Source organism: Zootermopsis nevadensis, unplaced genomic scaffold, assembly GCF_977971745.1.
Source record: "Zootermopsis nevadensis isolate Lab colony 2312 unplaced genomic scaffold, Znev_1.0 Znev_ptg000022l, whole genome shotgun sequence".
NCBI classification, from domain to species: domain Eukaryota; kingdom Metazoa; phylum Arthropoda; class Insecta; order Blattodea; family Termopsidae; genus Zootermopsis; species Zootermopsis nevadensis.
The window spans coordinates 20,839,291-20,857,322 of NW_028259154.1; the positions used below are offsets into that span (position 1 = coordinate 20,839,291).

The window sequence follows — 18,032 nt, forward strand, 5'->3', positions numbered from 1 at the left end:
CTTGTTTTATTTTCTAGACAGTTTATTTTGTGTATTACATTAAATCCTAGTAAGATTTCAAGTTCTCGTAGCGGCGAGTATGAAAATGGATATTTTCTGGGTTATTGCGCTGTGTAGTCTGGTAGAAGTTTGCCGACGTTTCAGATGTGCTTACGGCCTCCGTCTTCATGACGACGAGTACTCATCGCTCTGATGATGGAGGCATTAAGCATTGCTCGCTACCTCTGGGATAAATATGTTATGTAATATTGTACAGTATGTTTTGTTTCGAAATATTAATGTTTAGTGTTGGTATTAACACTTCTGGTTGGCTTCAGGTGAGTGCTTGAGACATGTTGTTACTCCCTTAATTCACTCCAACAGTAAGCAGTTTTTGTTATTTTTATCGTTCCACCACATTCTTTCCCTGTCACAATTCTGTTTTTACTTCTTGTACATTATTTACGGTCCTGCATCGTGTCGTGTGTTCCTCCCTGTGTTTTTTCGACAAGGTCACGTGTGGTCGTCTGGGTTCTGACGTCATACTTTCATGCAGATGGTCATCAACGATTCGCAGGAACGAATATGCCTCGTCTCCACGATTCCCTATCTGTAACACCATCGTTTCACGTAATTGGCATTGTATTTTCATTTTCAGCTAGAAACATTTCCTTTTATTTAACGATTAACGGCAGGTGTAGAGGTAAATGGAACGTAGTTGCTTCTACCGAACAGACGCCAAAACATCCATCAGCAATGACGATGAATCACATCCCCCTGATGTTGGAGGCAGTATGACCTCAGAAACTTTGGTTAACATCGACCAGACTACACAGCGCAATAACCCAGAAGACAGAAATCTTCATACTCACCGCTGTGAGAACCTCAAATCTTACACGATGAATCATGTTCTTGCTGACAACTTTGGTATATATCAGTCGATGCATGAATTCCTTGTTCATGCCGTTTATACTACATCCTACGCCCAGTTTAACCTTTCGTGTATTAGGTGCTGAGCAGTGTGCCTTACATTACGTAGTGGCATCAGCTCTTGCATTTATTAATTTTAATTAAATAACAATTTTCCTTCACGATGAGCTGTTTTCCAGAAAAAAATATTAGTTTTCTTTCATCTTCATGTGATGTACGATAGTAATTATATTAAATAGACACAAACTAAAGTGAAAGTTGACCGATTTTTTAATATGTGTCAAAAAGTACCGAATTTTATCGAAACTCGTCAAATAGTTTTTTCAGAAAACACACGCGGACTGATTGGGCACAGACCCAGAACTCTCTGATATTGGTTAATTTGCATACTTCGTTCAATTGGCGCATAATAGCTCAGGTCAGCATTTGCACTAACCCGCTGTGAGTTTGACGGAATCCTCAAGCAGCCCTAGGCGGCGCTAGTGGTATTCTCGTTCACTCTGAACTTCAGTGTGGGGCGGCGTCTCTGCCCGAGTGGACGTATGGCGATGGTGCTGTGTTTTAAGATAATGCTGAACACGACAAGTTTCTACTAATTACAGAAAGTGAGAAAGAGAGAGAGGTGTCGTTTGCCTCAGATCCACATAGCCCGTGAAAGTTACTTTGATTGTAAACAAATATCCTCAAGAGAACAGTGGTCTATGTCTTAACTTTACAGATATCGTTTTCAGAAATGAAAGTGTAAGTTAAATAACGTACCTATTTTCCGCCAGTTACGTACACTGCTGTTTGCACTAATATCAAAGTAAATAAGTTTTAGGATGTCTCTGATTCTGCTGTACGTAGCTCCGTGCTTTTAAAACAACGTTCGTTTAATTATAAAATAAGCTGTAACGTGATCAAACAAATCACGTGTCAAATGTACGAAAGAAGGCGTCCATACAGCCATGACTGTTCTGTTCGCTTATTCTAATCTGTTGGTTTCCTCGTCAGTGATTATAGGGACTTGACTGTGCATTCTTTGTTTTTTTTACTGTTGCGTGAAAAAATGGCGTGCCCATTTCGACGGGTGTCAGAACACGTGGTGGACACGGGTGTTGAAGTTGGTAGTAGCAAAGCAGCGTCTAGACAGAGTTCATTTCAGATGGCCGTTCCTCCAGATTCTGTGGGAGTGGACAATCAGCAGACGTTGAATCTCAAACACCTCAGTGAAGCCATTACAACCCTCACCTCACCTCCGGTAAGTTGGTACCATTTAGTGCCCCTACGTCACGTTCTGGCAGCCGAACCTCGATATCTTGTGTGTTTGCTTTGAGCTGAATTCCTATCCATTCATTGGACCCATCTGACTTTCTGTCACAAGTTTGTGTATTTATTTATGTTTTTGCTTACATATTTTATGTTACTGTTAATCTGCATTCTAAAACTACCAATTGCTACCGTTTCTACTTCTTCTTTTATAATTTACGAATACGGTCTTCAGCATTTTCCAATTCAGAATTAATTTCTGAAGCTATAAATTCTGATACATATTTTCTACGAATTCCTCGGTGGGATCTACAATTATTTTGTACACACAAAGATCAAATTCAAGATATAAGATGCGCATTATGTTACAATCAATATTTACGTTATAAGGCACAGACATTGCATGCCCAAAATTCAAACTCATTTATCGTGGATTCAGAATACAAACATTTATTTACAGGAATTCTTTTAGACTGACTGACTGACTGACTGACTGACTGACTGGCTGGCTGGGTGACTAATAGATAATTATATATGTTGAAAGTAAAAAAGTTATTTTATAACAAGTGCTGATGTGCGTAACTTCATTAGGTTTACCACCCTGCTTTATTATGCTTTTTTTACTTTTTGGATGGTAACAGTTGTTTAGATAATTATTTGTACTTTGTAAATGTCAGTCATGTTCCAATTAGCCGGATGCTATAAACTCCTAAATAATTCAAGACACCTCCAGTATGACGATTTAAATTCTGACTTCATATTTTGGAAGCTTCTGTTTGAATTTAGGTCCAAGGACCGCCATTTTCTTATATATTTAGTGTGATTTTTCTTTATACTTCCTTCAAACTTGTTATTCACCTAACATTTTAAATTCAACTTAAATTTGTAATTGAGACGGATGCTGTGTCTATAAACAGAAATAAATATGAACATAGACAATACCAGAAACGTCAATATACCCAATGCCTTATTCGAAAATCAATGGAAATTGCCACACTGCCAATACGGTACCATCAACACAGATGGTGCTTATAAATTAATTTCGACGTGTCAACATGTAATTCTCTCACGAACAAAAGGAAAACCATATAGTGCACATTACGTACAGTCTGACAAAAGGCATAGAAAAGTAAGGTCCGTCATTAATAATTTACCTCATGACAGCGGATAATAAATAGTAAAAAAAAACTGTCTTCATGTTTAGTATCGCCTTATCTGTATTGTGTCAGAACTTAATTTTTACGTGTTCGTATTATCTGTTCCCGCGTAGAGATCAATTCAGACAAGGGTAGTATTATTTTCGTTCTGTAGTCCCTTAAATTTCCGTCTTCTGGGTTGTTGCGCTGTGTAGTCGACCAGACTACACAGCGCAACAACCCAGAAGACGGAAATCTTCATACTCACCGCTGTGAGAACCTCAAGTCTTACATAGTCCCTTAGTAATTTGTGATTCTATTATTTTAAAGTTACTGTTACTTAAAATGGCTATGGATATTAGGGGAACTTAATTTTACTCGTATTAAAGAACTTACAATTTATTACAAAGTAAATGCTCTGTGTTTAGAGCGAGTTAATTCTTTCATAGTACAGAAAAGGCTGAAAAATATGCCTCCTACTACTACTACTACGTGGCACTACAGGCCTTTTAATGGGTCTTGAACTCCACGGAAATATATGCCTATAAATAAAAAATACGTTCAATATGAACTTATATAAATTCGAGCGTTTCAGTCGATTTTACGATGTACTCATATTTAGCTTTCAGTTTTATACTAATAATAAATTAGCTATTGCATTCTGGCGATAGATAAAAACATAGGCCTTCTTACATATTTTGTTGAACAAAATTTTTGAAAATGGTAACGGTGAGAAATTTTGAGATTACATGTGACCATTTCGTCGTAGTGGTAATGTATAAACCTAGAAGTATATTTCTAAATAATTAGTGTTGTTCTTAATCTATTAGCTTTTACGGGTTAGGCCCAGCGGGGTCTTCCAGTTCAAAATAGCTAATCTCTAACTGTTGCATCCATTACACACTCTTGCCTCTGAAATTTTTAATGGCATTATAAATTGGGCGGGAGGTCAGCCCTTCACAAGCCTCACTTACGCAGGACAGCACCATGCAGGAAAACTAATTTATTCATTCTTCGAGTGGGATTCAAACTCACGATCCGAGCGCTCGAGCGGTCAAGACCCGCACGACCAATGCTGGATGTAATTAATTTAAAAGTCCTTTCTAACTATAGGGATTTTAAAGAAAGTGGATGTTTGTTCTAATTTAACTAGTTTATTCACTTGGACGACGGATTTCTCAAGTGAAAGTGATCACTAAGAAACTAATATTGCAATTAAAATGGAATGTAGCTCAGTAAGTAATTCCGATATGTGTAAGTTGTGTCAGAGTCCATAAATGAAAGTTGAAATTGCAGTTTTATTTATTTTATATTTCAGCATGCATTATTATTTCGATGAGGACGAAACAATATCAGTTTTCATTTTGTATTTACAATCCAACGTAAAATGAGAATATTTACTACATGGAAAGCTTAAAGAATATTTGTTTAAAACAGGATGTTATGCACAAAATCAAGTGAACATTGGTATTTGCGCAACTTTATATATATGATAGCAACATTTTATAAAGGTTACTTTCCGTCTTTGTCTAGCTGTTACGTACATTGAATATTCAATTTAAGAGCATGTAATCGATGAAGGAGTAAGAAGCAGTTCCCGCAGATATTCATCGTCAATTTGTTACCGACTGCTCAGGAGATTCCCTGTTATTGCGAAACTAACAATTTTATCACAGTCATTAAAACGACCCGTCATTTCTCATATCAGGAGTCGGTCAGTCTGTTTCTTGTCGCCCTAATTAGTGCTCCAAAATCCACTTCAATATTATCTTCGTGTGTATAAAAACTCGTTATATGGATCGATTATTATGTTAATTATTGACGCAGTCTTAGGCACAGAAGTTACGTGGTTTAAAAAATTATAAGGCGATACTGAAAGATGAGTAGGTAAGAGCTTGTACTGAATTATGACACCTTAAGACTCCAAAGTGTGGAGTATCATGTTCGAATTAATGAAATTTATTAATAACATGTTTATTTTTGTGTATTTTGGTGTATCTGTAAAGTATGTATATTTGGTGGCAATAGTCGATAGCTGCTTACCAATATTTTAACCACAGATTCCTTTGCGCGAGGCTGTCCTACCTACGGTCACTTCAGAATAACATTCTCAAAACCTATTCTAAATAGCTGGCACATGGATGCTGTAAATTGATTTATATATTTCTGTATGCGTTGTTTAAAAAAAATGTTCTGCTTGCGGTTTTTAGCAAGGGCTGAAGAGGTACGCCCTATGTTGCCAAACAGTATACTACCGTGCGTCTGATGTGTGTAGGTACCTTTCATTTTATGTGACCGAGTAGCATTAAGTTAAGCTTTGCCTTATTACATCTGATGATTTATAAACAAATTAATTACAAATGCCTGAGGTAACGCGCCAGCTCTTTAATGAAAATGTATTAACCTGGAAACTATTCTTACGTCAGAATGAGCGCGTATATCTCACTGCTAGACGGAATGTTTCTTGGCAGTAAAATTTGTGGTCTGTGTAAAGCGTGTGCATTATTTGTATGTCACGGAGAGGCAGTCATCGTCTCTTATGATCTGCATCTGCAAATGTACGGATTAGGCCCATTTGTCTGTTTCTGTTGTATTACCAGGACCAATCTTGTTCCATCCATCTTGTTCGTTGTCGACCTAAACTACTTCTATCTCGTGATCCATTTTCTTAGAACTGCCATGGCTCTGTCTGCCGTATATTGATATCTGGAACGATTTGACAGTTCAATTATTCAGGTTAGTTCTTGTGAAACTGATAGTTAGTCAGCTAGTCAGGAAAACCTCTGCTTTTCTTGGAACCCAGAAGTCATTCTGTGTGCATGAAAGGTGACCACTGGAGCTCATATCGTACCTACAAAGTCAAGCCCCCAGCATTACATAAGCCTACATCTGATATTTACCTCGTATCAAATCATGGATCTACAGTCTCGTGCGTTCTCTTGAAGTCCAGTTAATAAAAGTATTACGCGGTCTTCGTATTTTCTCACATGAATGCTACATGCACATCTCATCATTCTTTATTTATGATGAAAATAGGAAGGCGCAGAGGTAATGTCGTGTCCATTTTTAGTAACTTCCGGTTAGATTGAGCATTTGATGGATAGATCTGGTGAACAACTTCTCTGATTTTATCAAACCCGAGGATTGATATCTATGATGACAAGCGGCATTTGTGGTACCTTAAACCAGTGCAGCCAAGTTCATAAATTCACACATTATTTCTCTAAATTAAATACAGTACCAACTTATCTACGCCTACAATTTTCCACCCATCACATCTTCTTTAGATGACAACGCTGGTAGATTTAGATTAGCATTGCAAATGATAAAACTCATCATTATGAATATGTCGCCGCTAATTTCACATTTGAATGCTTTATCACTTGTTTGTTACATCATATAGTCTAATTAAATGTAATTTGATGCGCTAATCCGAATAACTTCGGCTTTTGTGTTTGAACACTAAATAAGCGTAGTTTTGAAATGAATAACACCTGAAATAGTATTAATTACAAAGTCAGATTAGTTACAAAATAATGGAGCAAGTAGAATTTATCGCGAAATGAGTTTTATACACCTATAAACTCGACAAAGTATTGTGAAAGAAATGAAAAGCAGAAGTTGAGCGGAATTCCTCACTGTACGCGGGGCTTCATTTGTTCTTGTGTGTGTGTGTGTGTGAGTGAGTGAGTGTGAAATCGGCTCGCACATAAAAATTTACTTTACACTCAGAATGGGAAAAGAGGACCATCCTGAGACTTTCAGGACACGAGAACATAAAAGTGTCCCCTCGTGAATTACAAGAATAATTAATGTTTCTGTACAGAATTAACTATTAAATTTTCGCTAGTGTTCAGGGAACGTCTTCCGTCTTCGTGTTATATTTGAACTTGGCTTTATTGTAGCCTACTCTGCTGATCTCCGTAAGGCACAACGGAAAGTTCTCTATTCGTATTTCTGTCACTCTGTTACTTTTTTTTCTTTTTGAAAAGAAATATTGGAAGTCTTAGCGCCGACACCTCGGCCCCCCTGTTACAGTGGTGTAGTTGGAATACCAAGCAATCCTTAAGAATTATGGCCATAAGAAGAAGCGCCTACTTATTTAGAGACGAAACTGAAATTTATATATCTTTTTCCATTTAATACTGTAAGCAAGAGAGCCCTTATTTTATTCTTAAATCAGAAAAATCTCTTAGTAGCTTTAACATCCATGACTCTTTGCAAAGTTTAGTTGTAGGAAGGAAAAATTGTCTGCCGTATTAAATGTTTTTCTGTTGTGATTTACATTTGTAGGAATGATGATACAGTAAAAATAATTAAACTGTATTGCAGTTAGCGTGAATGAAGAGTTGTTCTTGGCTGTCACAGTTTTATCAACTGTTATATTCGTATTCAGAGTGATTGATTTCTTTGGTGTTTAATGACAATGTATCAATTGTGTCGAATGGTCTGGAAGGGTGCCTGGTTAGTGATTAAGGATTTGGAAACACAGTATAGCCGCCGATATCTCAGACGACGTCCTAGCTGGTTACGTATCGGGTAGTTGTTGATGAGGTATCCAGTCTGTTCTAAAATGCTAAGGTTTCATTCCTTCATTAGTTGTTATTCGAACCCTGGTCGGGCGTTAATAACGTTAATGATTTTACCATCATTAATCATCCATTTACTAAGAAATGTAGTTGCGGCTGAGCTGTTGGCACACCTGTCTCTTCTTCTTGAGGTACAAATTCAGTTCTTGGTCCAGACGCAGATTATTTTGAGGTTTTTATGTTTTTTATTAGTCGCTTTCTGGGTATGTTAGCAAAGTTTACTTACTCCCACACACTTTACCATTTAAGAGTCCAGCCTTCTATTCATGCACTTGTGCAGTCGAGAAACCGTCGTTAAATAAACAACTTCTATTATTTATTTTACCACACTGTGCAACGTAAACTTGTACAATAGCAGAACAGTCAGGGTTCTCCACGGCTCCGAAATCATTGGTTCGTACAGGCGACGTGTTGATACCTGTGGCAGGAAATGAGAATTTTAAAAGGTGTGATGGCTTGCTGTGGTATGATGTTCATTACAACCGTTAAAAGAAATTGCTCAGACTGTACGATGTAATATAATACACAAAGCATAATTTTATGATGGCACCACCACGTATACAAAGTATTGTTCTCCTAACATTTCATTTATCCTGTTCACGTTCATTTAAATATTAGGTAGAAGGAAATTTTTTATAGATAGTAAAACACCGAATTCTGTAACGTACATAAATATAGTGTTTGTAGTAATCCTAAGTACAAACAGTTATCTCTGTTTAATTTGATACAATTCAGGTTACATTTCAAATAGAGGAATCACATTTTACGGAATGTAATGCTATGGTATTTGTTCAGTTGTATGAAATACAATCCTATAGTCTTTTATGTCTCAATATCACCAGAGTTTGTAATTGACAGTTTAACCACATTATTTTTGATTTACAATATTGCAATCACATATTGGTATCTTTGTAGGTTTCTCATCCAGTATTGTTTGAGATATTTCTCACACCCGCTTCGTACATCTATATTGCGCAGGTTTTGTGTACGTTCAAAATAAAAAAAAATGCCTACATGTTACAATTCTAGCAGAGTTACGGAACGTGAAAAGCTGTCAATCCTGAATAGTGAGAAATTGCATTCGGCCAATCCACTTAAAATGTAATTGACCGTTATTGTAAATTATTGCGCTTCATTCCAAAGTATATGAACCCAAAACGACGGACTGCAACAGTATTTTGTACGCAATAGACCACATTGTCAAATAGTTGGTACTCCTATTTGTGTTCGTGTGGTCCCGTTTCGAAGGTCTGCAGATGGAGCGGGGTGCACGAAGATGGTTCAAAGGATGAGTATACTCATGATATATAATTTTTATGCTAGTATTCGTATTTCATCTCACAGAATCTCTGTAAAGAATTATCTTCATGTCTCTTCTAAAAGAATCACTTCGTGCAGGGAAGAAACCCGTGTTGTTCACTTGAGAATTAGACTTGACTCGAAGGTGTGGTGTTCTCCTTGAACATTAAAAATTATTCAACTGGCTAAGTTCTTGGGTTTAAATCCATGTTCATCGCCCATTAGCAAGAGAAATATAATAAAATCCCTATTCTTTGTATGTGAGACCCATTTATCATTCCGTCTAGGTGGCTTTTGACTTAAGTATTATTCATTTTCAGAACATTGGAACAACTTTTGTCTCTTATTTCTCCGTTTTCGTTATACACCCCGGTTAATGTCATCATTCATGTAATCACGTTACCAAGAATACAAATTGAAGCCGCCATTACCTAACCAGTCTCTCACAATTTCAAATGTTTATATCAGTTTTTCGTTCTCATACCCGCTTAATCTGCGTTATTCTATAAGAGATAGGCGAGCACGTTTCTCATTACTACTGTTAATATTATAGTTGCATATATATTTTAATCCCCATGTTTTATTTAGAATATGAGAAGAGAAGTAGTCCGAACTGAATGGTACGAAGCGTTTCCCGGATTTAATCGGCTTTTAATTTTATCACAAATATTTAGTTTTTGTCTTGTTTACAAGCATTCAATCTCTCCCCGTATATTCAAGCTATCAATGTATCATGCTCTGTACTCTGGTTAAAAAAAATGAATATGTGCCTAATTTTCTGTGCCTTTATATCTAGCCCTGTATCCTTAAATATGAAACATCTTTGTTACTATTTTGTGTGAACTGAAATATGTTTTAAGTTCCAACTTCTCGGAAGTGAAGTTTAAACAGGTTTGAAGAGTTTGTATGGACGTATAAAATGATATATAAAAAGCTTTGTTTAATTTACGTATTTGTATAAACTGCGTTGTAGTAGGTTAAATAACGTGTGCACAGAAACTACTAAACACCGTCGTAAGCCAGTTGAATCCAGAATGATAGGCGTTTAATATTTTGAAAACTAACCGAAGCTTATTTAAATAATATGTAAGAATTCATATCGTACCAAGTAGAAAACTCAACACTTCTTCATTACAATAAAATATTCTCTGTTTATTTTAAAAGTAAAGTGAAAAACAATAAATACACACTATGAGAAAAATTTAGAATTACTGATTGTTAACTCAGGTGGTATAATTACCAGTGGGTTTTAAACTCTTGATTTGACAGTTCTAACTGAAACTTACTGGAGACGTCAGTAACTTAGATTTAACCCATTTTGACCTCGGTTTGTTTAGTAGGGGTAGTGCATTTTGCCTGGTAGTTTTAACGTAGTTCATAAATTCTCTAGTTATCCTGTCTCCAGAGGCAAGGTCACAGAGTAGGACTAGAAAAGCCGCCATGGTAGGCGCCGTATTGTCCGAGAGAGCTAGTTAATGAAGTTAAGAGAGGACGAGAACACAACCCGTGTCTCCCGATATGGCGCTGTAGTACTTGTTTATCTCAAAGACGGGATGGAGAACGTCCCAAGAGTACGTCACTATAGCTTGGACGTCTGTAGGCGGAGAGAGATAAAGCGAGTGTAGCTTTTGGCGTTGATCACGAGAATCTGTCCCGTGTGGTTATAGCAGATTCTGCAATCATGATCCAGGTTTCAGCCTCGAAGTAGCCGGTTAGATACTGAACGATAGGAACTGGAAAGATTTTCGACATTAAGGAATACGGAAACCTTAGAGATGATGTTAGAGGCAGCATTCGTAAACTTCTGCCACACTTTACCGTGCAACATCTCGGAAGAAATTAATTCTCATAAAACATTTCTTTTTGATTTTATGTTAATATTTTATGAAACGTTTTGTGTGTAAAATAGATCATTTATTGTATATTACAAACTAATAAAAGGGTTTCGATTAATTTCGTACCAAGGATCCCACATTCAACTTTGTTGGAACATGTTAATTTTTATTAATATCGGCCAATCACAACCCCTGCTTCATATGACAGTGAATTCGAAAAGCAAATGTCAATTTATCAAAAGTATCACGTCACTGCGTATGACATAAACTGTAGACCTAGTTGAAATTTATATTTCCACTTTTAATCAGATTCCCATTCTCGTCAAATATTGATACTATGCATTATCGGAAATTCAGAGTTGTATCTTATTATAACTGTCGTTTTTTGTACAGCCTAATGATAATTTTATTCGACATTCATTGTGAAAACAAGGTAACAACAATTTGTCTGGCAAAGAAATAGTGAATAGTAAATTATGAAGTAGCTCCATATTTTAATATGGACCATAACTCGTAACCAGAGGACCAATTAAAATTTCAATTACTGTGCGTAAATGATTGGTAATTCCTGTTTCAGAAGACTTTTCTATAAATTACGATTTAATGTTACGTAAAATTTAATGAAAATATCATAGTGATAGATTTATTTTCTGTTGCAATATTATTTTACGTGAACATGCAATACAGTATTTTACTTTGTTATACAAAGCCACTTTTGTAAATGCAAAAATCAGCACTGATATGAAGACGGCGAAGTAAAGTTTAAAACCAGCGCAGCGTTTTGTAATGGAAGCCGACACTTGACATGAAATCGACTACTGTGTAGGAATGTGTTGTCTGTTATTGATGTCGGCTTGGAGGGAATGGATATAAAAATGTTTTTTGTGTTGCCGGGTGTTTAAAATGGGCCGCGCGTGGTTTGGAATACAGCATACTGTTACAGGTAATCGTCGAATAGTCAAGAATTGAAATTCGTGTAGTTGGAAACACTAGTTGGATATGAAATTAATAGTTTTTAGGTTCCATGATAAATTAACCTCTTGTCACTACAGCTTGGTGTCCCCGGATGGAGGAAATTACCTCCGCGTGTGGAGGATAGCTGTGAATGTATTTTATAAGCACTCGCGGACAGCCAACAAGGGGAGGTCCTCGATGAGAGTTGGTCGTGCGGCTAATGAGTCTTGGCGGTAAGAAATTAGCATTGTATGAAATGTTACACAGAAAAATACACCTTACTAAGTATACTTCTATGAGAAAATTTCGACGGGAATTTTATACTAATGTGTTTATAATGGGAAATCAGCTATGAAAGAATATCTACTAATTTAGAAAATAAAACATTTGAGAGTACAATGTTAGTTTAAAATTGTTAAGTAAAGTAAAGTTTTTCCCACTATACGCCATGTAGGCGTTTGGGGTGAGTGGAGGTATAGCTCCTCTCTTCCTTGACCTCGGCACTAGATGGGGGTGAGTGGTCAGCATCACGCCCCGGCCAGCTTTACCCCCGGGAAAGGACCCCGGTACCCATTGTAGAGGAGGCTGGGTGGGCCTCAGAGCCGGTCTGGACGCAGAGGCTAGAGGAAAAATTCTCCGCCCCCGTCGGGGATCGAACCCCGGTCGTCCAGCCCGTAGCTAGTCACTATACTGACTGAGCTATCCCGGCTCATAGTTTAAAATTGTTACCTTTAATAATCAGGAATAAAATTCCTTTATTGACACCTCTTAGCTGTGAAAGTGAGAACTCAAAAGTTCAGAACAAACTGGTATTCAGATGCTACTTTGACACTTGCCATTCTGTTGTTATTTCTATCTATAGCTCTGTCTGCCACTGCTTCTGTCTGACAAAGTACGTCGAGTTTGCATGACGTCATAGATAGCGCTCTGTCAATCTCCGAATTAATTATGGAGAGTAACGAAAATAGCTCCCTAATGTTCTGTATAACTCCTACTTTTGCTTTAAACTTCCTGAATAGAATTAACGAAATAACGAAACAAAGGCGAGGCATTTGCGGTAACACGCTTTGCTCGCCTTCAGAATTATCCTAGTTTGTTTTCAGGTGTCACAGTCTGTTCAAATTTCAAGAGTAATTAGTTAACATAGAAAAAGTTAACAGTGTAGATTTGTTTACTGAATAACTAATTACTAGCAAATAACATTATTTCCCGTGACCACAAGTGCATGGAATCCATTCGGTCCGAAATATAACGTATTCTGGTCCTATAGGGTAAAGGCAGCCAGAGCGCGAGGTGGGCAATTATATGAATCTGTAACGAGAATTAAAAATACTTGCTAAACTTCCACGTCTTCCAAAAATCTAAATAGCTCGACTATTGAGTTCCCCGACGCAGTGGTACAGCGAGTGGATGACACCTACTTTCCATTCGGGTGAACCCAAATTTAACTGTAGACCCCGCATCAGATATTCTGACATGTTTTTTTTTCGTTTCTTACCTCAGACCTTCCAGAAATCGTCAGTACGTACGTCTGTCCGTTTTGTAATTCAAAACTGACGAAATTTGGTATTTGAAACCTATGCTGAGGTTGACTATTGAATTTTAGTTTAGTTTGTATCGGCAGTGTATACGCTGTATTCCTTATACGAATCTGAAAGCGAAATATATGTTTCCTTGAAATGGCTTAATGTTAAAAAAGTGCATTGCGTTGTAGCATACATTACAAAATTCTGTACATCGAGCTGAATTTACGTTTAATTCAAGTTCATTAACATTTTTAAATGTCCGGAATTGTTGACAGTGTATATTACGTGCTGTCTTTTTCAGTCATTTATGTCTCTGGCAACATCATACTGTGTATGTTAACATAGTTTTAAGCGCTAAAGTTACTAAATGTTGCAATAAAGCCTGCTTTATATTATGTCTAAAAATAAATATAATTAACTATTTTTAGATCGAATATCATATTTCTTCCGTTGTCTTGTTCATGTGTATATATATCAACATTTGTCAGTTTTTGATTTAATTAACTGACAAAATTTGTGTCATTTACACGAAATACTTAACATGAATACACAATAGGAAGGTGCTGTCTGTTCAGCTGTCTTATCTGTTCGTATTTTAAAATCTCTACAAACGGGTCATTGTGCAAGAGATAAAAAACGTGACATAAAATCTGAATTTCTGTTTGAAACATTTGTTCCGTGTTGAATATTTACGACATGAAAGAACAGATATTTCTTATGGGCTGGTGTGAGTATCTTCAGCGTGACAGAGCGGACTTCCTGTCATTCATTCTATTTTTATTCTCACTCTTGAACAGAGTGATGAAAAAGTTTAATTGAAAACGCGAATGAATAAGTTTTCTGCAGATGATTTTGTATTTAATGTATTCGATTTTTTATGTATGTCCTTCCAAATACCTTTACAATAACACACAAATATTTTACTTTAATATTTAAAAAACAACTTGTAGGGATGGCAAGTGTGTCATGACTCTTGCACCAACATATACACAAAGGAATAATTATACAGTAACATTCCTTACATGATGCCACAGTCAATAATGTTAATATATAGGCTATAGCATCCAAAAGGATATATTGAGAAAAATAAATGCTAGAATAGTGCCTTAAAATTGACTACGACTCTGATTTTTTCAACTACCATGTTACAGTTTATAATTGTGCTCTAAGTTATCACTGTACAAAATATTCAGTTTAGAAAACACATTAAATAAACTGAAATAATATGGGGTTTGAGGTTTTTACGGCGGTGAGTGTGAAATTGGCTGTCTTCTGGGTTGTTGCACCGTGTAGTCTGGTAAAAGACAGCCATCTTATAAAATAATATGCATTAAGATATGTTTTATTTCAATACGTGTACGTGGCTATGCAGTGTTATGTCAGCAGGGAAGTGTTAAAGTTGTTGAGATGAAACTTTCTGTTTGACAGAACGTACATAGGTTGAACCCTGAATTGCGAGATAGAAACTGCAAGGTGTTCAGTGCACTGTACACTCTATGCTTTGCCGTTTTTTGTTAAGTGGGGGTTTGGAGATGCTGGGAAAGATTGGTAAGGAAAATCTATAAGACTCTCTCCTCGTCTTCAGTGCCTTTGAATATGCAAGGTGGTGAAGCATAGACTGGCTTTAGCAGAGGCAGATTGTAACATTTAACTGAACTGATTTATGCAGTAACGGTTAAGCAGAGACTTGCAGAATTATTTAGTGAACCAGATAATTCAGTTACATGGCACCAATATACGTACAACGCGAGAAAAGTTATTATCTTCTCTTGGGATTTTACCACAAATATTAAAAACGATTGATCGATAGTCTTAGAGTAGCTGTAATTTTTTTTTGAGACATTCAAAATCGTAAATTTCTTTTACAAACAGTATACCTTTTTCAGGTTATTCCTTATTACATTATATTGAATTACTTGTTATTCAGTTTGCTGTACTCTTGAGATGTAACAAATATCATTAATTACATTGTCTCCCTTCACCCCTCGTGCTCTGCTTCCAACTTCCTGCGGTATCTTAGTTAATGATGTTAGGAACAATGGGGAAGTTTCCTACTCGAGTGAGACTCAATTGAAACTCTTGCCCTTAGATAGTCACCTCTTTGTAAGTTTTTGCCAGTTTTTAATAGCATGTTTCTGTTGCGTCGCTAATTACCTTTAAAACAACAGTAATAAATAATCAAAAAGGCTTCTTCTCTTAGTAAACGCACAGTAGGCTTCGAAACATGAGAGCAAAATCTGCTGGCGATATAAACCACTTGTGTGTCTGAAAACTGAACTGTCACATTTAAGTCGAATCTTATAACTCTAATTGCAGGAATAAATATTTCCTTCCTGAAGACAATTTCATGCTTGAAACTTCTGTTTGAGGTTCATAGATATTACGTCGGTTTTTCTGTATGGTCGCATATTTATATCCGTTACAGTTCCTGTGTCCTGCTGAAGTTGGTTGATGGTGATAATACTGATGACAAAGTTTTTTAAAAAAAAGTTGGTTTTGTAAGAAGACACTTTATGTTATTATGGGAATTATGACAGATGTTTCTAGGTGTTGTGACAACATTTGATAGACGTGTAAGTTGAACTTCAGCCTGCGAGTTGAATCCGTTTCTCAGAAGGAAGGCATGTAATTAACCAAATGTCTTGAATGTTATCAACTGAACCAAACGCTACACGCTAAAATGAATCCCTTGACATGAAAATAAATGCATTAATGATATTCACAATGGCGTCAGGGAGATTTGGGAAAGAAAGTATATTGTGTATGAAAATGTTCAGCTTTGATGAGTTTCTTCCATTTCAGTAGTTTATAAAGACACGCGCACACAAAATCATGACCCAAGCTAATTCAGCACTAACGTATCACACTTGTGTTCAGTAAGTACCCGGTTCGAATCCCTGCCTCTTTGATGAATCTCCCTGATTACGGAGGCAGTATGACCTCTGAAACGTTGGCAAACATCTACCATACTACAAAGCGCATCAACCCAGAAGACAGAAATCTTCAACTGTTCTTTATTTAGCAGTTATGTACTACCACCAATTTCATCCTCATTCCTATCCATTGGTTCCCCATAAGCATACTAACCTTCACGGATAATTTCTGTAGCTGATACAGCGCCATTAAACAGATCACTCACTTGCTTTCAACTTTCACATAGATATATAGTTGTGTCAGTTCAAATTATAATCGCTGTGGACTGAGCTAATGTCTTTAAATGTCAGAGATCAGTCATAGCTTCTGAACGCTGAAACTCTGAACTAAGTCATAGCATGTTGCCCGGTTTTGTAGAGGAGTTATAAAAAGCGTAGTTTAGTGTTGACACCACGGATGGATTTTTAAGTGGTAACCATGGACCCTTCCTGTTGGCTGTACTCTCCCACGTCCCTACAAGCCTCCGTCAGAGCCTCCGTTGGCACTCCACCGAGTCATGATGCGAGAGCACTTTGACTACTTTGAAAACCACATCGCAGCCAATTCTGTCGGAAAATACTATACTGATGTATAGCGGTGCATATGTAACACGCCATCCGAAATTCACAAATTACTTTGCCTGATTTGACAACACATAATCCGTCTACTGGAGTCAGTGTGTCGTTGACCCAACTAAATACCGTAATACTAGGTTCTCTGGAAAGGTTTCTTAGCTGTTATAAGATCCTTTGTTACTTGTAGAGTCATACCAAACCACAACATTACTTGTCATACAAAAATAACTATCAAAATTATTATTCTGTACAACTTTCCGAACTTAATAATAAACAAAATTTGTATATATTTTGTGTTAAAAGGACCGACAACCTTTTCCTTATATTTTGCTACACGATAATGAACGGTTTAATCTTTTCTCGTGCTGTATAAACATATTTTTAACTCTCAAGATTTCTGACTGCGATGTAACACAGTGTTTATGATTAAATTTTGATCTTTGACCATCCTACCATTTCGTAACCAGCTAGAGGCGTGTGATTTATCATCTTATCGAGTCACCAGATGAATGGCATAGGATAAGTTTTCGAAATGCAATAGTTTCAAAAACTCATGCTTGTGTACGTACAGACTTTAAGGACTTTATAAGTGGAGTTGGTGATATTTCTATTTGATGTTTGCATTGTGTGTTAAATACCGTCACTGTCATGACAAGCTGCAGAGGTTGAATGCGTCTTCTCTGAGCGGCTTAGTGACAAGACGCAATCTGACATCTTAAAACATCTTAACGTCAGTTACAGGAGTCCATTACAATTGCTACTCGAAAAACATAAAGTCTCAATAAAGAAGACCTCGTCTGCTATTTATATTATTATTTATTTAGTGTTCTGTCTGACGACAGGTCCATATGAACAGGATCCTTCCATCCTTTTCTCGGACTGGGACCTGTTCATATACGTTCTTGGCAGATGATCCAGAAGTGGTTTGCCATTGCCTTCTTCTGTGTGTGTGTTGGGATGCCACGGAGAAACCGCGAAAGCCCCCGGAGGAAACCTCCGTGTTGCCTAGACCACGGCCTTGCCCAACACAAGTTATAAATTCGGGCAC

The 18,032-nt window shown here is 36.8% G+C and overlaps 1 protein-coding gene across 4 annotated transcripts in view; it reads left to right on the forward strand.

The window, feature by feature from the left end:
• Gycalpha99B (guanylate cyclase 1 soluble subunit alpha 2) overlaps window positions 1-18,032 on the forward strand; it is a 332,598-nt gene that overhangs the window by 200,647 nt on the left and 113,919 nt on the right. Inside the window, exon 1 of one of the 4 annotated variants that reach the window (XM_022085004.2) lies at window positions 1,391-2,149. The exons of the other annotated variants lie outside the window; for them this stretch is intronic. Coding sequence (XP_021940696.1) covers window positions 1,958-2,149 — 192 coding nt within the window. The 5' untranslated portion in view covers window positions 1,391-1,957. Of the gene's footprint in view, window positions 1-1,390; window positions 2,150-18,032 lie in introns of those variants that run through there. 4 annotated transcript variants of the gene reach the window in all.